At 31.7% G+C, this 22,256-nt stretch overlaps 1 protein-coding gene across 4 annotated transcripts in view; it reads right to left on the reverse strand.

The window, feature by feature from the left end:
- Nucleotides 1–4,087: 4,087 nt before the first annotated feature.
- Scgdelta (sarcoglycan delta) overlaps nucleotides 4,088–22,256 on the reverse strand; it is a 122,129-nt gene continuing 103,960 nt past the window's right edge. For all 4 annotated transcript variants that reach the window (XM_074241203.1, XM_074241202.1, XM_074241204.1 and 1 more), the window contains 4 exons: nucleotides 16,234–16,564; nucleotides 7,128–7,317; nucleotides 6,800–6,992; nucleotides 4,088–4,956 (listed from right to left, as the gene is read on the reverse strand). In XM_074241203.1, coding sequence (XP_074097304.1) covers nucleotides 4,605–4,956; nucleotides 6,800–6,992; nucleotides 7,128–7,317; nucleotides 16,234–16,564 — 1,066 coding nt within the window. In that variant the 3' untranslated portion in view covers nucleotides 4,088–4,604. The remainder of the gene's footprint in view (nucleotides 4,957–6,799; nucleotides 6,993–7,127; nucleotides 7,318–16,233; nucleotides 16,565–22,256) is intronic.

Here is a 22,256-nt window from a genome sequence, read left to right on the forward strand (position 1 = left end):
AATATTCCACAACTCGAATTCTTAATTATTAATTTTACTATTTAATTTTATCACTCGTAATAATTTCATGAATTTAAAAGTTATTTACAGAAACCAGATTTTTTATCTTCGCGTTAAAAATTTATACGTTAATTTTTTTTTCTCTTTATTTTATTGTTACAAAATTTTTTTTATTCTTTTTATATAACATAACTACGCTTGAAGTTTTTTTTAAATTGAGTTACAGACTGAGAGCTTCGTAATTATAAAAAAAAATGAGCAAATCAACAAATAATTAAAACAAAGTTTTTTTTATTTAATTTTAAAGATATTTTGACGTTTTTCATCAAAAACTTTTTCAATAACGACAAGGTAGTCCTGAAAAAACAACCCGAAAATTTTTCACTATTTTTCTAGCCGATTGATAAAAGATTATCTTGGCTGGTAAAAGAAGAAAAAATATTGAAGCTAAATACGAGAATAAACAGTGTTATTTTATTAGTATTAGTAATGGGAGGCAGTAATGGAATATAAAGTGTAATTGGTATGAGTGTGTGTTGATCGGAGTTCAAGTGAGACAAGGGGTTAATTTATCCATTTGGTGGATCTAATCGAACGGAGAGCCCTCGAGATAGAAGTGTCCTCCATCCACACTCCCACACAGACGATTTCTCCGGTGGTTAACTTTCGTTGGTTACTTGCGCTGAACTCCACTTATCTACTCCTCCTCTTGCTCTATCGTCTATCCGGAGCTTTTCAGACTGAGTGGAGATAGGAAAGCTCGAATAGTAAGTAAAGTTAAGGCTTCATGACGCTTGCTTCACTCTTCTCTGCCCTCGAGAGTTTAACGCAAGCAACAGCCTGCGAACGGCACTGTATACTTAATTTGCATCCAAGCTTTAAGTAAATGCACCATCAGCAGCCAAAGATCCCAAGATAATCCTCGCCTGTGCAATATGTTTGTATACCAATCATTAACTACCGAGTACCTCCTGCTAATATAATGCTCGTCTTACATTTCAGTATCAAATAATTTCCAGATCACTTAACCTATTTTTATTAATTAAGGTTTGCGAAAATAAGAAAGTAGATTCACACTGATTAAAAAATTAACTTGATTAAAAAAAAAAATATTTTTAACTGAGTAAATTATTTTTATAAATTTTTATGTCGAAAATCAAGCGAAAAAGTTTTTGAATAGTTAAAATTACTTTTATAAAAAATTTTTTTTTAGTTCAAGAATTTTTTTACTTGATTTCAAACAAAGAAATTATTTTTTTTTTTCTTGAATTATTTTGACAAAATAGAAAAATTACACAAAAATTTTTACATAAAGTCATGTGATTACTTTTAAAAAATGTATAATTTATTTTTTTACAAAAACTCTCCATGTTATGGGTCCAGAAAAAAATTCTAAAAAACTCCAAAACTTTAAAGAAAGAATAAACAACAATATGTACAAATAATAAATTAGATGAAATGTAATTGAAATGGGGCAAGTTTGTTTGAGGAGCCTCGAGGGCAATAAAGGGCTGGTAGTGCCAATGCATATACATATCTAGTCAGAAATTCATGTCCCGGTGCACAACAGACGAGACAGCTCGTGCAAGCACACTTTGCATTAAATTATAAACTTACCCAGTGGAAATTGTTCTATCACACGTAAACACGAATCCCATATTTGACCACCAGATGAGTGAGTTAACCTACCGGATTACCCAGCTATCCTTTTATCCAACTATCTGATTCTTTATCCCCAGTTTCATCGTTTTTGCTTTCATACAAGCTCAACTGTCTTTGTGGAGCTTGCTGCGTTTCGTGCGGCAGCTAATTTACATTTAAGTACATTATGCGTCGGGTGGAACAAATAAATGTTATAAGTCAAACTAGAAATTAGTAAACTAGATTAAAGCTGACTAACTAACGAATTTAATATTTAAATTTTTGTAAAAACTCTTTAAAAAAAATTTTTTTTTCGTCTAATTATCATCAAAATATTTTAATAAAATTTAATTACTAAATTTAATAATTTTGAGATTTATTTTTTTCTTAAAAATATTTTTTCCCTATTTCAGACTTGAATGCATTTTTTCACTGTTGAACCAGTTACAATTAATTTAAAAACAAATTATAAATGTTTAAATAAATTTTTTATTTTTAGGCAACAGTAGAGCATCCCTACGCGCTTCGCCCTCTCGGTATGGAATAAAAAATCTATCATCCATTAAAATACAATGTATATCTATATTTTATTCTGCAGGTAGAATATAATTTTAGATACTGCTGTTGCAGTTGTTGTTATTAACTTTTTTACGAATGGCCAAGGGGAAAAGGTCCATTGAAATGTACATAATTAATGTAAATATTAATAATATATGTGTATAAATGTTTGCGCAAGGAGTATTATTGTATCGTGTAGAACAATTTGCATGAACGTAAACCGTAAAACCACACGTTCGTTCGGGCGTTACCGAGATATCCCATGGACTAAATAAGCTTGCCGGCAATTATAAATACACCGGGACGTGCGTCGAGTTCGAATCGAATTTTGTATTTTATTCGTCGCGCTTGATCGACGAACCGTGACTTCCTGCTCTCACCCAATGCACAAACTATATAACGCCCTGGTGCTTGCACACGCCGAAAATATCCGGACGATACGTTTACGGAATTTTCAGTGTGACAGAAAGAGCCCGAACAGAGAGATAAAAAGAGGAGGAAAATTGCTAGTCGGGTGAGTGCTAGTAATACATACACAGTGCAGTCAGACTACTACGTACAGGTACATATAGCCCAGTCACGAGCTGAGTAGTAGGGTATAGTATACTGTAGTATGGTGTGTCTTTTGTAGTGCACCGCGCCAGGAATACAGAGACAGAATCCTACACTAATACGTATTATACACACGGAAAGCGACATGCCGGTAGGTACCCATTTCCACGTGCCCCGGGAGCCACTAATTCGTATTTAAAGCTTTATCGGACGTACCCGTACCCCGTCTGGACAATTTCACGGTTCACAAGACTCGTGAACCTCCGTCTACTTTTTTCCCCGCACTTTATATCCCTCAGGCACGCTTTCCACAGATACTCTCCATACAATCCGTTCAAAATTTCCATTGTACGCGTATATAAACTCTTCCAATCAAGTGTCACTTCTACATGAGCTTTTGCTATTCCAATTTTTTTAATTTGTTTCATTTTATTTTATAAACTTTAAGTGGTTCGTTCGTATTAGCTTTTTATTTTATTTTTTTTTGCTCAACCAGTGGAATATGTCAATAATGTGTAATATATGTTGATGAAAAAATTTTTAATCACTGATTTTTTTGCATCTTTGTTTTTTTAATATTTTTATTATTATTCATAAATAAAATAAAATTAACCTCATTCAATATAAGACAAGAAAATTCAGAAGGATTATAAAGTAATAATCTTGATATTATTGAAAAATATTCTTAAAATTCACTCTCCCATCCTAGACATTTACTGAGCTTTCATTTATTCATTCAACCAAGTTTAATATTTTCATTCGAATGATGTTAATTTACGTCAAGTTGACTATCTAGTTCCTTATCTTAATCTCAATGTCATCCAAGAAAATATCCTTTTATGTGAATTGTCTCCTACCACTTCTACTACAGTTGGCCGCACTTTGTTTCTTCTAGATGCAATTTTAATCTCGAATTCCAAGAAAATTACCTCTCCGTCAGAGCTCCTTAGCCGGCTACTAGGCGAGATTGCTTTGGAGAACTGTCTCCTCAGTTGATGTATAAGAGTGCAAGGCTATCAACTTTTCACTTGGTTATACGGAGTACCCGTATCCTGTCTAAATATATTCTCTCTACAATTTTCTTTATAATGACTTGAAAAAAATTTTTCCAATACAAGACGTTAATTTTTTACTAAAAAATTCAATGTTTGGATTTTTAATTTAATTTAAAAATTTATAATTGTCAAAATACCCGATTTTATAAAAATTTTTTTAATTTGTTGAGAATTTTAAGAGATCTTGAAAAAAAGACATTTATATCTAATTTATTTTATTTAAAATTTATCTCAAGGTAAAAGGAATGGATAAATAATTAAAAAAAAATACAAAGTAATGTTAATAATTTCGTTTTATTGATATACAAGATATACATCGTGGGGTAGGCTCGGCGCCATAACGGCATTGAATGTGAGCACTCAGTGCTCAGATATGTCTCCAAGATATTATTATCATTACATATAATATATCATTATTCAATAAGATTTATTTATTCATTCATTTATTTATTTATACTAACGTTAATTCGTTATTAAATGTTTTAGTTCATTTTTAAAATTTACAGCTGTGTATCAAAACACTTATTGATTTATAATAATAATAATAATTAATAAAAATAAAAAAAAAATAATTTTTCAGACCAACAGTTTACTTATAAATTTGTTTTTTTGTTGTTTAGCAAAATCTAAAAGACGATATATGTATACGATTGAAGATATTAAATCATAAAAGATTTATTTAACCATCAGAGAATCGTTATGCATACAAAAGGATGAGTTTTTAGTTAGCAAAGTGCCGCGCTCCCCCGAGAAAAATAAATAACAAACAAATTCCCCGAGGGACCGCTTCAGTCGACATTAGCAGATGGTCTTGTCTGCTTGGCAGACACCTTCCGGTCTCGCGAGGAACAACTTCCCGCTGCCGCAGACACACAGTTGGTAGATATTTGATTCCCTCTGGTCACTCGAGGATCTCCCGTTTCGCGGTTGCTGTTGCCCTTGCTGTTGTTCTCTGATCGAGTGTCTCTGCACGGGCGTTCCCACTTTTAGGTCCTTTAGGAAGACTGATTTCGCGTCGAATCTGATTGCGCCCTCCACACTTTGGAGCGTCAGGTCAGACAGACAGGATGCCAAAATTTCACCTGCTCGGGATTCTATCACCACTCGTTCTGGCGCTTTTATTTCCAGCGTTCTCGTTGCTGACTCTAGCCTGTTGACAGATAAAATTTCATTAATTTTCGTCTACGATTACTAAATTTCATCATTAAATAAAATTTTTATGCAATTTTATTTTTTAGAATTTTTTGCGATAAAAATTCATAGCAATTGTTAATTTTAAACTATTTCATATTATTTTTAATTTAAAAAATAGCGAGATAGGTTTTTTTTTTTTTTTTTAGTATGATGTCTATTTAATTTTTTCTTTTATAATAAAAAATTAAAAAAATTAAAATTCATTTTTAATTTAATAAATTGTGAAAATTTTTCTGCAATTTCAATTTTTCATACTTTATTTCTGTGATTTCCATCAAAAATTCAAATTTATAATCAATCTAAAAATTTAATTATCCTCTCAATTCACTTTCATTATTAAAAAAAAAATAGAGAAATGTCAAAAATAAAAAAATGATTGTATTTAAATCAAAAAAATTGTTCCTTGACAATATTCTTGCAATTACTAAAGAAATAACTATATAAAAGGTGAATTGATGGCACAAGAAGTGTGCAATAAAGCAGAATTATCAAAATAAGTTAACGGCGTAAGTTTATATTCATACGGTATAAATATATATAAACCGGTATTCATCCGCCTTAACGAATGTGTTGATAATTAAACTCGCTCGTAAGGTGGAAACAGATACTAAGCTCGTTTTGTTTCTCAGATACGATTGTAAGTGCTATTCGTTTCCGTAGTCTGCCTCCAATTGTTTCGGCTTCAACGTTGTTTTATGCACTCTTCCTCTCTATGGGGACTAAATTTGAATCACATATGAATATAATTGCTATAAATGCCTGGGGAAATGTTTATTGCCGCGATAAATTTAATATAAAATAAAAAATACCGACTAAATTAACGAGCAATAAATATTTATTGATCAATGATGAACGACAGTCTCGTAACAATTAATGACAATTATCGCTGATTAATATTTATATTTATTTTTTGTCCAGTAATTAATGCACACTGCAGTTTATTTTTTTCTTTGTAAAGTTTTCTGTTGCCATTACTACTATTTTCTTTATTTCGGACAAAGCAGAGTAGTATTTGCGGGATATAACCGGCGATTGAGAGAAGCCGGAGGGATGAATGCACAAGAAAAGATAGCTGGAGTGTGAGTATCGGATGGGAATGAGTAGGAAGAATGCAATGGTGAGTTTCGGCTCGGGATTCTTAGGTGAATGGCTTTGTGCCAATGGATAGAGTGGCTGGATCGAGAGATTCATGAGTATTACTATTACTACTGTGCGATGCGTTGTTATTCCTCTCTGGTGCCACTCATTTCTATACTTATAGATCCGGTGTTTTATGTGCTCCAGAATGACGGAGCGAGAAACGAGAACCAAGAAATGAGAACTTTATCACCGCGTAGTAACTTGAATGATGCTAGATATCAAATGTTATACTTTTATTTTTTCACGGTTCATTGAATTTATGCTCCTTCCCTCCCCTAACTAAAGGGATCTGCTGAATAATCCAATAAAAGCTTTTCATATTTTTACTTCCATTGTAATCACTGGTTATTAGAGTGCTTTTAAAAACTACTTTTTTTTTATTTATTTATTTTTCTCTGATTCTAAAATAATTTTTTCTCATTCTTTCATCAATTTTTTTGGCTCTTATTTTAAATTTAAGGGACTAGGAAATTTTTTTTCGGTATTTTTGTATTTTTTAATATTTAATAAACTTTATTAGCAATATTTTTTAATTGTTAATAAATATTAATTTAGACCCTCGAATAAAAAATAATTTAATAAATTATTCGTAATTAAATAAATTTTTCATCAGTGCATAAATTTTTTTTCTATCAGTATTGTATTTTAAAAATTCTTACCTTAGACTATGTCCAGGCTCTGCTCTCACCAAAGGTGTCTGTACACTTCCGCGGAAAACTGCGCCTCCGACACCAGTAACTTTTAAGGTCGCAGCACCCACGACAACTTGTTCCCGGTCGGCTGAAAAAAGGACTCCGCCACGGGGGTCCGTTATCCGGAAGCCTTTTGATACGCAGTCTACTCGGTCTTCACCTTAATAAAAAAAATTTAATTATTAATTTTGATATTAACTATGCAGCTATTTTTTAATTAACGCACTCTCTGAATATTTAACTGAATCAAAAAAAAGAAAAACTTTAGTGAAAACAAATAAATGAGTAATCTTACTGAGTGTAAATCGTGCCAAGAGCCGGCCGTCGTGAGCCCTGGCCGAGGCAGTGAAATTACTCCACGATTCGAGCACCAGATTCCTCCCCTTTCTTGATCTTACACTCGAAGCAATAAGAGCGTCTAGAATGGCCGCTTGGCCCCTGAGTTCTACGCCGCCTGGCACGACTTTTAACGAGCCTATGCCTTCCTGAAAAATCAAGAGAAAAATACTTTTATAATATTGATGGTCTTTCTTCCCATCACATTACTGAAATATATAAAAACACGTTTATTATTATTATTATTGTTATTGTAGTTTGTTCGGTACAATGCGGGTCGTAATAATTATCGAGAACATGATTCATGACATATGACTCAACTTGTTTAATCAACATTGGTTTCTTGGGTTTGGATTCCCTCCTCTCTCTGCAATCATTGCCACACGACGCAGAGCTATATTTATAGAGTTTGTATTGGATTCCGATGATTGGGTACTCAATTGGAAGCAATTGCCACGATACGACTTAAATACACATACGTGGTATACTGACCTCTAATGTTCTCTCTCTCTTGTATGCAAATCAGCGGTCGGGCTTTCTATTGTATTGAAATCCGCGGGTAATTGATGTGTCTATATTGTGGGAACTATAAACTAACGATGACATAAGGTAATTTTAAGGAACTTTCCTGCAGAAATTTCTGTTTATTTTTATTAAAAATAATCGAATTAAAGATTTTTTTAAATATTAAATTTTTTTAAGTTTTAAGTAGTACGAAATTTTATATATCAGACATTTTGAAGAAAAAAAAAACATCACTGGAAATTTTTATAACCTTTTTTTTTCTATTTGATAATTTATTGATTTTTATCATCCCGACAAGCAGTTGGAAAACTTTTCTGCAGACACGTAAAGGATGAGTAACTGGTAAGTACTGTGCGATTAACTAAATTGTCCAGAAAATTATAGGGTCCATCTCTTCCAGCAGAATATCGAAAATGGCGATTCTATTATAGTTTAAGTACCACAATTCTTTCTGAATCGATTTCAGGCAAACATGAACATTGTACTCGGTGATTTATTGATGAATTTTTCCATAATACAAAATCCAGAATATTTATATTGATATGCAAAGAATAGAAATATTCATAAGATATTCACTGCGATAAATTATTCGGGATAGATTTATTCCCAAGGTAATTTATTAGTCAACATGATTATTTATTAAACTATTAATAACGTCGACGTCAGGCTGCCGGTATCATTTTGAATTTACACGTACATTAATACACTCGATCAAATGATGAGCGATAATTATGAAAATTAATTGACTGTACGTCCGGGTGCGCTGCACACGCCACAGATTATCGCTCTTTACTTGTATGAAAATTCAATGCCTAATTACTATTTCCATTCACTTTTTCTACACACTAAACTCAAATTATCCGTCTATTGATATTCATCTCTTCAAATCGTTCGGCCAAATCATTCTATTCTATTCATATCCTTCCTATTTACAGAATCATAAATAAACAAAGGTATTTTCGTTGTTTTAATCAAAATTATTTTATTATTATTATTTATTTATTTATTTTCTTCTCATTAAAAATAATGACTGGAATTAATTCTCATTAAAAATAAATACTGGGTAAAAAATAATTAAAAACACAATTATTGTCCATTTTTTAAAACTAAATTTTCTTAAAAATTTGATTTTGTCAGAAAAGAAATTAAAAATAATTTTTTTTTTTGGATCAATAATATTCCGCTCAAATCAAGTAATTTTTTCCAGTGCAGAATAAGAAATAAAATAAAATTTTAAACTCAATTACCCAGGATTTATTTATTTAATTTTTTTGCGTTGATTGCCCGTTACTCGTTAAGAAGTTTGCTCGAGTCTTACGAGCGGTCATAACAATAACTGGGAGAGTTAAACTTTTAAAAATAGCAGTAACTAAGAGTGAAACAGCGATAGTCGTTAGATACTTTCACGAGCGTTTAACGTTTCTGTTACAAACCGTCGGTGTTATCCTCGACTAATCCTATATATTTATAGTATCAAGAAAGCTCCGAGCTGGGTTTTAAACATAAGTACACTTGCTGTTGGTTTACATCGGTATCATCCTCCACCTCGGTCTACTGAGGACCGAGGGTCAACATTCATTTATAATTATAATTATACGACTCAAAATATTTTGTCTTTTTTATTGTTATTTTAAAAATTAATTTAAAAACAAAATTTTATCATTAAAAAAAAATATTCGTAAAAGTTACTTCAAAAAAAAAAAAAAAAAATTATTGTTTGAATTTAAAAGTTGAAATTTAATTTCTAAAAAGTTCATTTAACACTGAAGTTACTTATTCAGCAATATTAAAATTTTTAGAGTTATTCCGCAAGAATTTTTAAAACATGAAATTTTTATAGTAATGTTTCCTCAATTTGAATTTAATAAGCGAAAATAAATGAGAACAAAAAGGTTGTTAGTTCGTAAAGCTCGCATGGGGACGGGAACTGAGTAATTACCAGGAATTTTATACATCGACGGTCCAAGTACGTGTATTTAACAGATTTCATTCAGAGTCGGCAATTAAATAACTCAAAAGTATGTTTGGTTTGTATGAATTTAATATACGGCTCAGAGGAGTAGTAAGGGGCGTTAGAGAAAGAGGAGGGCCAGGGGCACGTGAGTAATGCAGTAGCAATGCATAAACACCAGAGTTGCATTACCCAAAGCGAGAAGTTGGAGTCTGCTCGACCCGAGATAATTATATGTGGTAGATTAGTCTACGTACAGTGTTTGGACTGACTGAAAGGATTAGTTGCAATTATACAACACATGCTGGAGAAACTTATGGTTTGCGGATCGCCAGTAAATAAGGTGCCTGTGAGTAATAAGGCCTAGTTAAGGATATTTATGGTAAAATTTTCACATAAATCGCATGATTAGTAGTTTAATAGTTCATTACTAATATTCGATGATTTTTATTAATTGTTATTTTGGAATGACAGTAATTTTATTTAATTTTTTTATACATGCAGATTAAGCACGTACAAATAAATTCTTAAAATTTGAACGAGGTTTTAATTAAGTAATTAATTTAGAAGTGGAAATTTTTAACATTGGTTTTATGAAGTACTCTTTTAATAAACATTGAAATATTTTTACTTTTTTTGCTCACTAGAATATTTATAAAAAAAATACAAGGTAAAAGTAAATTTATTAATTATGATTTAAATCATCAAAAAAATTTATACTTGTTCAAATTCCTTAAAAAAATTAATACACAAATAATTATTTTTAAATTTCACTTTAAAAATAATTTCAAAGTGAGTTACTACATGCAAAGTCAAGAGTCTTGTCTTTTATGGCTACTTAATTTACAGAAATGGTTAGCGAGTTTTATTGTCTTCAAAAAAGCATACACTCATTTAAACTCGCTAATTGCTCAAGTTACTGTGCAACATACATACATACATACGTACATACATTGACAAACAAGCTTACATCAGTCTAGTAAGTGAAAAAACGCGGCTTGAGTTCTGGCATTATGACTACTCACAATGCAACCTCTCTGAATTAATAACCACAAAAGTACCGTTTCTTTTTCGGTAAAAAAACCAAAAAAAAATATGTAATGTAGAGAACAGAGCTTTTAAAAAGTGAGCGATGAATGCCTGTGTTTGGTCAGACGTTGAAAGGACTCACACCTGTAGCTCGGAACAAAGATTAATTAAAAGATAGAAGAAAGAGAAAGAGAGTCGTAATAATTTAATGCGCCTCTAGGTTTAAGGTCGGTGAAAAGAACCAAAGCCGGCATGGATTGGGTTGTGGGAGAAAATTCTGGATGGGGAAATATATACATCTGCGAAAGCATGGATGTACTGGGCTTAATGATGCCCTCGAGCGGCTCCAGCGCCCAGCAAAACCTCGACATTTATTCAATTGTCGCAACTAAAAGATAAAAAAATATTTATCGTTAATAAAATAGAGCTAAGTGGTTCGCGTACAGACATGCTGGCGATTATTTGGCTGTCTCGTTATTATACACTCTGGTCATTATTTTTCTTCCGAGTTTGTTGTTTACTTACCAACTTTTTAAGTCAAATGGAATATCGAGTGTGTGATTATTTACATTTATGGATTTTTGCAATTTAGTCTTCGTTTAATTTCAAGATTTTTTTTTATTTTACACCAACAATCAACGCTTTTACTGATCAGATTAATTTTATTTTGAAATAAAAGTGAGATAATTTAGTGAGTATATTTCATCTGTCGGAGATTTTTTAAACTATATCTGATCGATTATTTTTATGTGGACATATTAGGCTGTATCCGAAATTTTTTAGAAGTATATTTAAGAGAGTATATTCTTGAATAATAGTTATTTTTATGAATTAAAAAAAAAAAAAAAACTATAAAAAGTGACAAATCCTCTGTATTTTTCCATAAAGTTTCAACAATCGGCACTTTTATTACACATAAAAAAAAAAAATAATTCGAAAACAAATAATTAAAATGTATACTTGTACTGCAAGTGCGGTTGCTGGGTCTTGATGATACGGATTGCGTATTAAAAATTGATAGCTCCTTACGGATGTATTGGAGTGTGTACCGGCGGTCGTTGATTCTAGGCGCTATAATAGATGTCCTTTAGTACTCTTTAGGCGGGAAAGTGTGTTGTACATACTAGTGTAATATAAATATATAATATGAACGACATAATATATATAGAGTACTGGGCGAATGAGGTATACAGATAGGAGAGGTTTATACGAGAGTTGGTTTTGTATCCTTGGTATTAGGGTGGGCGGGCTATCTGCTCGGTATGGGCATGCATGTAAGCCTTTACTGCCAATATACTAGCCGGTATAACGTTATATTGTGTTTCAACTCTCTGCAAACTCTTTGTATGTGTATGTATGAGTACATACTAGCACAGAAAGCGGTATGCATGGAAAATGTCGACGGGGCACTGAGCTAGAGTAAGAGAATGTTTCAAGATTTTCGAGCAGGAGCACCCGCTGTAATTGCTGGTTATTTAAGATCGGTATTAAGATAGGTACTTATACAAACTTTATGAGAAACACAGTACTTAAATTTATACCGTGTATTTCAGATATTTCGTTTCGTTCAACTTATTTATTGTCCTTGTTATTAATGGTTATTATTATTATGCACCTGCTGCACGCATTATTGGAGTTTTGTTTTTTTAATGGTGTTTTTTAAGTCAATTATTAAGACCCTCGTTATAATTTTTTGAATATAGCAAGCTCAACATAAAAAATTTATATTTTTTAACGTAAAACTTCTTTAATAATTTGTTTAAATAAAAAATCCACGTCTTTTCATAATTCCGATATGATTAAAATAATGAGATCAAAATTTAGTTAAATGTTTTTAATTAAATGAATATTATTCAGATAATACTTTAAAATTTAACGTGAAATTTAATAAATTACTAATGAAATTATATCAGCAATATTAACTGTTACATATTAATTAATTCATGTTTGCTAATTTCGACTTTTTAATGATTTTAATCCATCAATTACATAATAATTAACTTATAAATTTATATTAATGGTTTCTTTAGTAGTAAAAATGAATTAATTTTATAAAATGAATTTTAGGTATGCGAATTATTTATTGACGTAAATATGAAGATAATTCTAGCGGGTAATTCATTTTTAAATTGTTTAATATTTTAGTAATTAACACGTGTGGTATTATTATTATAACGACCAAAAAATAGTATATTACACCCCTTGGGAAGGAAAATAAGAAAAGCCTCAGATCACATGTAATTGTTGGCCGAGGCGAAGCCGAGGTCGACAAACATGTGATCTGAGGTTTTCTTTTTTACTTTCCAAGGGCTGTATACTATTTTTTTGTCCGACGAAGGCGGAAAGCGGCAACTTTGTTTAGCGTAGCGGGACGAAAGTTGCCACTTTCCGCCCGGAGGGCAAAAAAAAATATTTACAATAAAAACAAAAACATTTCTTAATAAAGATCCACTTCACTAAATTAATATTAAATAGTATGTAAAGAGATTTTTTTAGCGAATGGACAATCAAGAATAATTTATGAAAAAGCATCAAATTAATTTAATAAAATATAACTTGTTTTTGTCTGACATTATTTGCAAGAAATAAAATTTTTTATCAAATTAAAACAATAGCGTCAATTTTCATTTCTGACACAAGTAACGTTAATATTTTATTATAATTAAATATATTATATTTTAAATTGACATTTAATATGTAGAATAATAGTTTTATCCAAAAAAAATTTTTTCTTCAATCAAGATATCTTTTTTTTTTTTAATCTATAAAATTAATCAATTATAATTTTGGATAAAAAATAAAAATATTCAACAGTAAATGATTGTCGAAATTAAAAAACGAGCTCATGTACTTATATTTATATATATTTAAAGGATTTTCGACATGTAGCTCAGTAGTTAACTCCGGCCTTAACTTTTGTCACATGCGAATGGGATATAAAAGGATGAACGCCGAAGAATTTAAACCTTTAAAATATATTGCATCGTCCTTTTTTCCATTTTATAAATTTATGCAACTTTTTGCCCGCATAAGTTTATTTTATTTTTCATCCTCTCAGCTTGTCAAATCCCGAGATATTTAAATAGCAAAAAATGATTTCATGAATATAAAGTATTAGTTTTATTTTCACTATTATTATTTCGTATTTTCGACAGATTTATTGTCGAGTTTTTTTACAAGTAAAGAACCAGAGACCGCGATCCCGGAATTGTAAGAAAATATAGAGGGCATATGGAAGTGATCTACGAGAATTGGAAGAAGCAGAGAATCAAGTTTTTTTTTCTCTATCGGAAACAAGATAATAATACTCTTACTGCGCTTGAAGTCGCCGAATTTCTATTCGAGGTAAGTCCGTTCGGTTATATGATATTAAGGAATAAAAAATGTCAGCGGTGTCTAGTCGGTGCAGTCGGGAAAATAGTAATAGTAATAATAATAATAATAATGCTAGTGGTAAAGAGCGAGAGGGGATAAGAAAAATAAGTATTAGAGACCTTACATTTCCCATGGGGTGTTTTTCGTGATACTGGCGGGCACTAGCACTGCAGAGTCTTCACTTACGGATTGATACTCAATTCCCGTCGAATTTAGCCTTCCATCGTAGGATCATTGAACGAGATCGTGGATATACGTTCCTCGATTTCGTATAAATTCGATAATACCGAGAGAGCTTCTCAACGATATCAGGCGAGAAAGAGCCTTCGTCTGGGAGAAATAGTCGTCGAGTCGTCCGCCTGGTCCACGGATAAAGAGATTTTGCTTCGTCTTATCCTTGCTCACTTTGAATGTATATAAACCTGTACCAGTACCAGGTAATAAAATTCTCGGGGTAATCCCCGGGGATATTCATCAAATTCCCAAAATATATATCAAGTTTTTTTCTTTTCTTATTTTATTTTACCTCCAATATTATTATACGCGATTTAGTTACCATATTTCACTGATAATAGACCTCACTGACATTTCTAACGGCTTAATCATTTTTCATTCTTATTGAGAGGCATTTATTCATATGAAGAAAATATAAATTTATAATTTTTATTTTTATGTTGGGTATTTAATGCTGAGAACACACTTCCGAGATAGAGAGGTCAAACTTCTTGGAATAATTTTTTTATTCTTTACGCTAAATTTAACTCGCTTTAACCTAATGACCTGAATACCTTTCGATTTTCTCGGGACATGTATGTATTTTTATATTTTTTATTTTTGGGTGAGAATAAATAAAAAGTGAATTACTTTTTTCATGTTTGAAAGTTTTAAGATAATTTTAAAGGTATATTGTTTATTTTTGTCTTATATTTACTGAGAAAATTGTTGGTACAAAAAAATTAATTTCTCTTGTCATAATATCGAAAAATTTTTACTGTCAAAAAATAACTTGAAGTTTGAATTTATTAAAAATATATTTGCATTTAAATTTTCATCAAAAAATTTTTTTTAATTTAATAATTGATATATTTCCGCTTAAATAATTAATCAGTTAGATAAAAAAAAATTTACACTGAGTTTATTACCACAAAATGACAATTTTTTTTCCATTTAAAAAAATTTATAAATTTTAGTATTAATTAAAGTATAAAATAAAGTTTTATTAATTATTAGTAAAGCCCAGGGCAATCGATAAATATTCAGCGATAAACGTTTTGGCTAGAGACTGGAATTTACAAATTAACTGACACTTGGTAAATTATAAATTATAAAAGTTGTGAAAAAAAAAATGATGATGTAACTATTAATTATAAATGATATATATATGTATATACATATAAAATAAGAGTAATAATAAAAAGGAAATAAAATTTAAAAGGGTATAGTACTCGTAGCGAAGAGTTCAAATATTTCCTCTTACAGACGAACAATAACTTTTCGACAGCTATTAAAGCTGACTTCTGTCTTGCGGCTTAAAATTAATTTCACTCGAGTTACCACTGCGAATAACAGGGCCAAGGCGAAGTAGTCAGGCTCAAGCTACTCAACCTCTGACTATCCAACGTAGAGTACAGCACAGAGAGGGAGCAAAAGACTTCTATTCGGAGCGAGGGAGCCAGTGAGCCAAAGGCGTCTCACCCCCTCCCTTTAATAAAAAAAAGTTTCCGAGTAAGGCGATAGTTAATATAATTTCGTGTAATTGCTAGTCCCGTTATTTCTCCCTTGAATCCTCTTTATCGTTCCTCTCTCACGATTTATTTACGAAACTTGATTATTTAAACTTGTCTATTAATTTTTACTGCTTACTAAGGCTGCACGGCCACTATGCAGAATTAACTATTATTTTTTTCAATGAAAATTATTATTTATACTTTGCAATATATATATATATATATATATATATATTGAGAATAAATAAGTATTGCTATCATTTATAATTATAAGAAAATTTTCAAAATTTTAGACGCCCACAAACTGTACCAGTTAATTAATTATATTTTTCCATAAAATCATCCATAATAATTTACCTAAGCTATGATCGACAAAATGTCATGTATTTAAAGCCTCATCAATAGTTTACGATCCGGCGTCTATCTCAAAATGTAGGTCGTGTAAATGTCAAACTTACCGAGCTGAATTCCATGACTTTGAGGAGCCAGAGGGTGAGCGCAAGATTTAGAATGACCATGATCATCAGCCCGAGCACCAAGGAGTATAAACACCTTTTTCGCCAGCCATAGAGCCCGAACTTGAAGCCTCCATATCCAGAAGGGAGAGGTTGACTAGGCTGCTCGCTGTGCTGAGGCGTGCAGGACCTCGCGGAAGAGCTAGGCTGAGGAGGTTGGGGCTGTATCTGTATCTGAGGTTGTGGCTGGCTTGACTGTCCCGGCTGACTCTGCCTTGTGATCCCGTTGGTCTCCTCCGGGTCGTCCGACCAGTTCGTCTGGCCCCGAGACATCCTGGAACACGTGTGGATTTATTACAATTCCAATTAAAATTATTTCATGACAAATTTATGCAAAGACGGATACAATTGTCGGAATTATTATTCTCTTATCTACCCGGACAAAATTAGTATGTATTAGTGTTGGTATCTTTGGTAAAATTTAGTCAGTAAAGTTAAATAATTGAGATATCTGGTTCAAGTTGGACGTCACGTTTGTGGGCATGCATATATAGCGGACGTGACCCTCAATCCATTCAGGAGCACGTATGGCACCACACAAGGAGCTAATGAGACACCCTGATAAATGTTAAGTTTCTCGATCTCTAAATCACTATTTTCGGGGTATACTTGCTTCTGTATGTCCTATTATATATTCCAGATATATTTTTGTACATCTATTTCTTTTATTCTTAAATTAGCATCGCGTAATCAGAGCAGAGTTCTTGGTACGGCCACTTCTTACTAGAAATTTACCTGAATTAATTTTGTGGGTTGTATTTTTTTTATCGTCGAAATTTTATCACTATTTACAATTCTTTTTGTACATACTTGTTTATGCTGCTTTGTAGATTTATAAATTTGAAATATTTTTATTAATTGTAATTAAATAATATAGAGTGTTGGTCTTATAATTGGATTTATATTTTATTTTATTGTTTCATTTTTTAGAATTAAGTTTATTTAATTTAGAAATTTTTTTGTCTTGATTATAAATCATCAAACTCTTCAAAAATTTTTTTTTTTTGGGTTACAAATTTTTCTTTCAAATCAATTCAATTTTTAAAATAAAAATAATTAAGAAAGAATTTTATTTTGCATTATTTTGACAACTGATCTTTACATCCAAATAGAACTGAATTATATCTGATTAAAAAGGGCCGGCAGTGAAAGGGATTTAATTTATTAAACTGCGCAACAAAAGGAAAAGAGGTGAATTTAAAAAAAATGAACAGTATAAAAGAAAAGTAAAGCCAAGGGAAAGGAGTAAAAAAAGGAATGCAAAGATAGCGACCACAAAACGCCTGACATAACTTTACTTCTAATCCTTGGTTGTAGCCGGAAGGCTTTGAACCGATGAAACCAAAACCCTTCTCATCTTCTTTTCTCTCGGTCCTCTAGCAGAGACTTGACTCTCTTTTCTCATCATTGGTAGCTTTATTCTCGGTGTCCTCGTTGTCCAGGCAGCATTACATTTGTGATTTGTGTGTGAATTAGCGAGTGCTTGTATTTTTGCAATAGGTAAAATATTTAATACCCTAGTACACTACTCGGCCCTTTCGCGGGTAATTATATCTAAGTGGAATACAAAGCTTGATAGGGAGCGAGTTTGCTTGGAAAAGGAAAAATAAGAAAACCGGGTAGAAGATTCGAGCGTCAAGAAAACAATAGAGAAGCTCTGGCTTTAAAATAAAATTATTAAAGATAAACCTCTCGTTGAAGCTTTCGAGAACATGATCCTTGAAATTGCTTTCGATTACCTTCAAAGTTTCATTTTTTATTTCCTTTTTAGTTTTATTTTTCGGCGTGCAAAGGATAAAAGAAATTAATCCTTTATCATTTTATTAAAACGTAAATTATCCCGTCGATACACTCGACAATCGATAATAATAATTATCCCAACATAAAATTTAGATGAAATATATTTGAAGCCAATTTCATCGTAATGTGATTTGTCAAATATATCATAAGCATAAAAATATATGCAAAGTCTACAGTCAGGCGCGCGCAAATTTAAATTCTAGTTTGTAAAAATTTATTCTTAACTTTAATCTGTTGATTTTAATTATTCATAAAGACTGTTTTAATGTTTTCTATATTTAGAAATTTTTCCGTCATACTTTCTGACTTAAATATTCTATTAATTAAATTATTGATGTTGAATTATTTAATAAAAATTATTTTTTAATCTTCAAATGGCGTCAGTCGCAAGTTGTAAATTATTAATCTAAACTCTATTTTGTTAGATCATTTTATTGAAAGCTTTTTAAAAGTTTTATCATCCAGATTTGCTCGAAATTTTAAAACGAATATAAAAATATGTTGAAAGTAGGACAGCATTGTAAATATATCCGGCGGCGGTTCACCAAAAAACTTTCTTAGAACTCTTTGAATTAATTTTTTTATTTTTTCTACTAGTCATATGACGGATTTAAAATTTTTGTTGATTAATTTTTCCCACGGTAAAAATATATTTTTCATTACTAATTAACGAAATTAACTTTAAGGAGGATTTTATTTATATTATTAATAAAAAAAGACTCCGCGGAGAAAATGATTTTTTTTTATAAAAATGATCGATTAATAATTATATGCAATAATAAATTTTGAATATTGTGACATCGGGTCGAATTCAAGGCTTCTAATTGTAAGTGAAATTGAAGTGAGTACAATTAATTATATAAATAGACCAGTTAATCTCCATTGTCACAGATATTATCATAACTAATTATTATGTTCACTCGGAAAAGTTTAAGCTTGGGAGATATTTTCCCGTGACCCCGAAAACAGTGAGGTGACTAAAGCTCACCTCGTATTAACTGAGAAAGTGAGATATAAAATTGGTTAAATAACGTGAGAACGGTGTCAGGACTTGGTGTGAGAGCCGCTCGTTTTCGAATTACCAAACTCGTTACCAACTCGTTTTCCAGCGCGTTATACCCACTAGTACATCGTTTAATGAAACTTAACTCCACCGTGATTTCGCACCAGGCTTTTTTTCCTTTCTCTTAATCATTATAACTCCAACTTCGATCTTTATTTTACTTTGCAGATTCATTTCTTTTCCCTGTTTATTATCCGCTCGCATAGCCGTTTATTATCAGCTCTCATTTACTCCTGGCTCGGGACGCGGGTAATTTTATCCTCATTCACGCCACCGTCAATGTCCATTAAATAATTACTCTGAAAATTGACTACACGCCATTAAGTAACATATTAAGTTACGGTTTGTTTATTTTCAATATTGTTACGCAATCAATTAATTACTGGCATTATTATATAAATTTTCACAGTTTATTAATTAACTAAATACTTCATGATTTAGTTTAATAATTGAACAATTATTTAATTTTTTTATTTAAATAGAATCAACTTTTGCAAAAAAAAAAAAAAAGAAGCCAATTAGACATAAATTTTTTAAAATTATTTTTGAAATAAATAACACACATAAAAAAATTTAATATAATTTCAAAACATATGTGTTTAAATTTTTTACCAAATATATTTCAATAAACATCGTAGATATTTTTGAATTTGACTCTAATTTATCCAGTACTAAAACAAAAACAAACAGAATTGGAGAAATGATAATGCATGTTTGATGACTCCAGCACGTTCTGGATCCAGTTGAGGGTTGGGAAAAATAACAGCGACAAAGTACACTCACCCACACCTATACAAACCTACACATCCACACCTAGACATCCATAAGAGTCGGTAAGGCGTGTAAGCCCTGGCCATACAAGCACTAAGGTAGCATGGTAGTGGAATTACGGTCGAAGCGAGCGTTTTGCCACCAGAGAGACCACACCGAGTCCCCAAACTCCTTGGAGCAGAGTCGTGTATACACGCGTATCTAATCGGTGTGTGGCATCTCGGTGTGGTTTCTACTTGCTTCACTAAATATTTCAGGGGCTGCAGGGCTTCGATTCCCGGCGGGCGAACCCGCCAAGTAGTATAGGTCTCTGTACACACGAGCCAACAGATTAGTAGCACTTGCGACCAGCTACAGGCATCTCTATGCGGAACACGCATCGGATATATGCTGCGCAAGATAAGAAACCTTTTTATTTTTTGTTCTCTGTTGATGCTTTTTCGAATCTTTGGATGAAGAGATTCGGAAGTTTGATGCTGCTATTAAATATGGAACGAGTGAATTGAATAACTGTATTTTAGGTAGTTGTACTATCAGATGTATTTTTTTTAAATTCACACAAATTCTGTATCCAATAATTTTGTGTAAAATGAAATTTTAGAACAATAGAAGTTCTTTATAATTTTTTCTTATTAAATTTCTCTACTTTTTTAAGCTTATAGCTTTATTAATTGTATAAATAAAAAATTAAAAAAGCTTTCTCCATAGCTCATAGAAAACCTAGAAACTAGATGTCTATATTAAGCAGCAGATGGATCCGATTAGCAAATGGAATCGTAGGAATATCTTAAAAGGTCGAACAGTACCGGGACGTTGGGGTTAATTATTTTCCACGGGGTCAGTTGTAGTCGCCGCACAGAGCTTATCGGTTGGTTAGGTGTACACCGCAACTCTGCGGTTCTTCGGTAGGGATTGGTTAGATAGAACATAGACCGTAGAATATATAACACGGAACATAGTGGAGCGTTAATAGTGTATAGTAGGCTCGCGATAGGAAGAGGTGCGGGGTAGATATGGGATACACCTAAATGTGTACATAGAAAGAGATGAAGTGGGGGGAGGGGGACAAAGAGGACTATTGGGGTGTGGGAGTGGTGGTTGAGGTAGGTGTGCCGAGGGAAGCAGGGGTCGTAAGCCAAACATAATTTAACTGGAATCGTCATTAATGGAGTCATTCGTCATATTTGAAACGATTCCAGTATGCTCACCAACGGGAATAGCCACAATGAACAATGTTAATTGTGCGGCAATTATACGAGCAAACTATTACTGGAAGAGAACCCTTTTCAATTAATTATTCTCTTACTATTATTTCTCCTATTTCTCCGGGTGGTATTAATAAATAGATACGTGGCTTATTTAAATCCTGACTAGACCTGAATAGTAATATTTATGTGGGTAATAACGTGATGTCAAGTAAGTTCTTTATTTATCAGGAGATTTACGGTAACCTATAACGACGTTATTGTTATTATACGGCTCTAGTTTTTCATATGACAGTAGGGTTGGATATTTCCCGAGAGAATACATCAAATGGGTATAAAGCTTCGCTGTTATTGGCTGTGTGATTCAATCAGATGATCAAATACCATCCGTTATATTTGATCTCGATTTCTTACTTCAGTCAAACAATATATTGATATTGTATTGAATTTAACCGATCTAGTTAAATTTGACTTCAGTTAACTTCGTTTTAAAAAAATTTTTTTTTAGTAAGAGAATATAAAACACTTTATAAAAATAGTTAATCAATTTATTAACATAAATAAATCCATTTGTAACTCAAATATATTTTCGTTAAATAAATTCCGTTTTTTGTTACTTTAATTAAATTATTTTTATGAGTGCAGTAGGTAGTTAATTAATTGTATGGTTTTTGTTCGGATAAATTTTTTTTATGTAGAAAAAAAATTTTTTTTTGAAAGGATGTTCTGCTTTTTGATTTTTAGTTTTATTGTGATGCATATATAATAATGTTGCGGGTGAGTTAATTGGCAGTGGACTGAAATGGGGGAGTATAGAGGAGCGTAACAATGGTTGTGGATGGTTGATGGTGGATTGATGAAAACGGAAATGTGAATAGTACGATTGTGTCATCGAAATTATTATTTGTTTATGTGTGTATCGTGTCGGTTGATACTGTGGGTATATAAAGTGGCAAATGGTATACACTGCAAAGAGTACATTACACCACGCGAGACCATTAATTATTTCATTTTGGCACAGATAAACGCACCACACGTGGCTTTGAGTTCATAAATTTTTCAAATCGTAATAGATTGTTTATTAATAAGGAAATACCCAGACTATTTGTTTGTTCAATTATAGCATT

The sequence above is a fragment of the Cotesia typhae genome, unplaced genomic scaffold (assembly GCF_013202065.1).
Source record: "Cotesia typhae breed Kobodo isofemale line unplaced genomic scaffold, CoteBio_Ctyphae contig_33, whole genome shotgun sequence".
Taxonomy (NCBI): domain Eukaryota; kingdom Metazoa; phylum Arthropoda; class Insecta; order Hymenoptera; family Braconidae; genus Cotesia; species Cotesia typhae.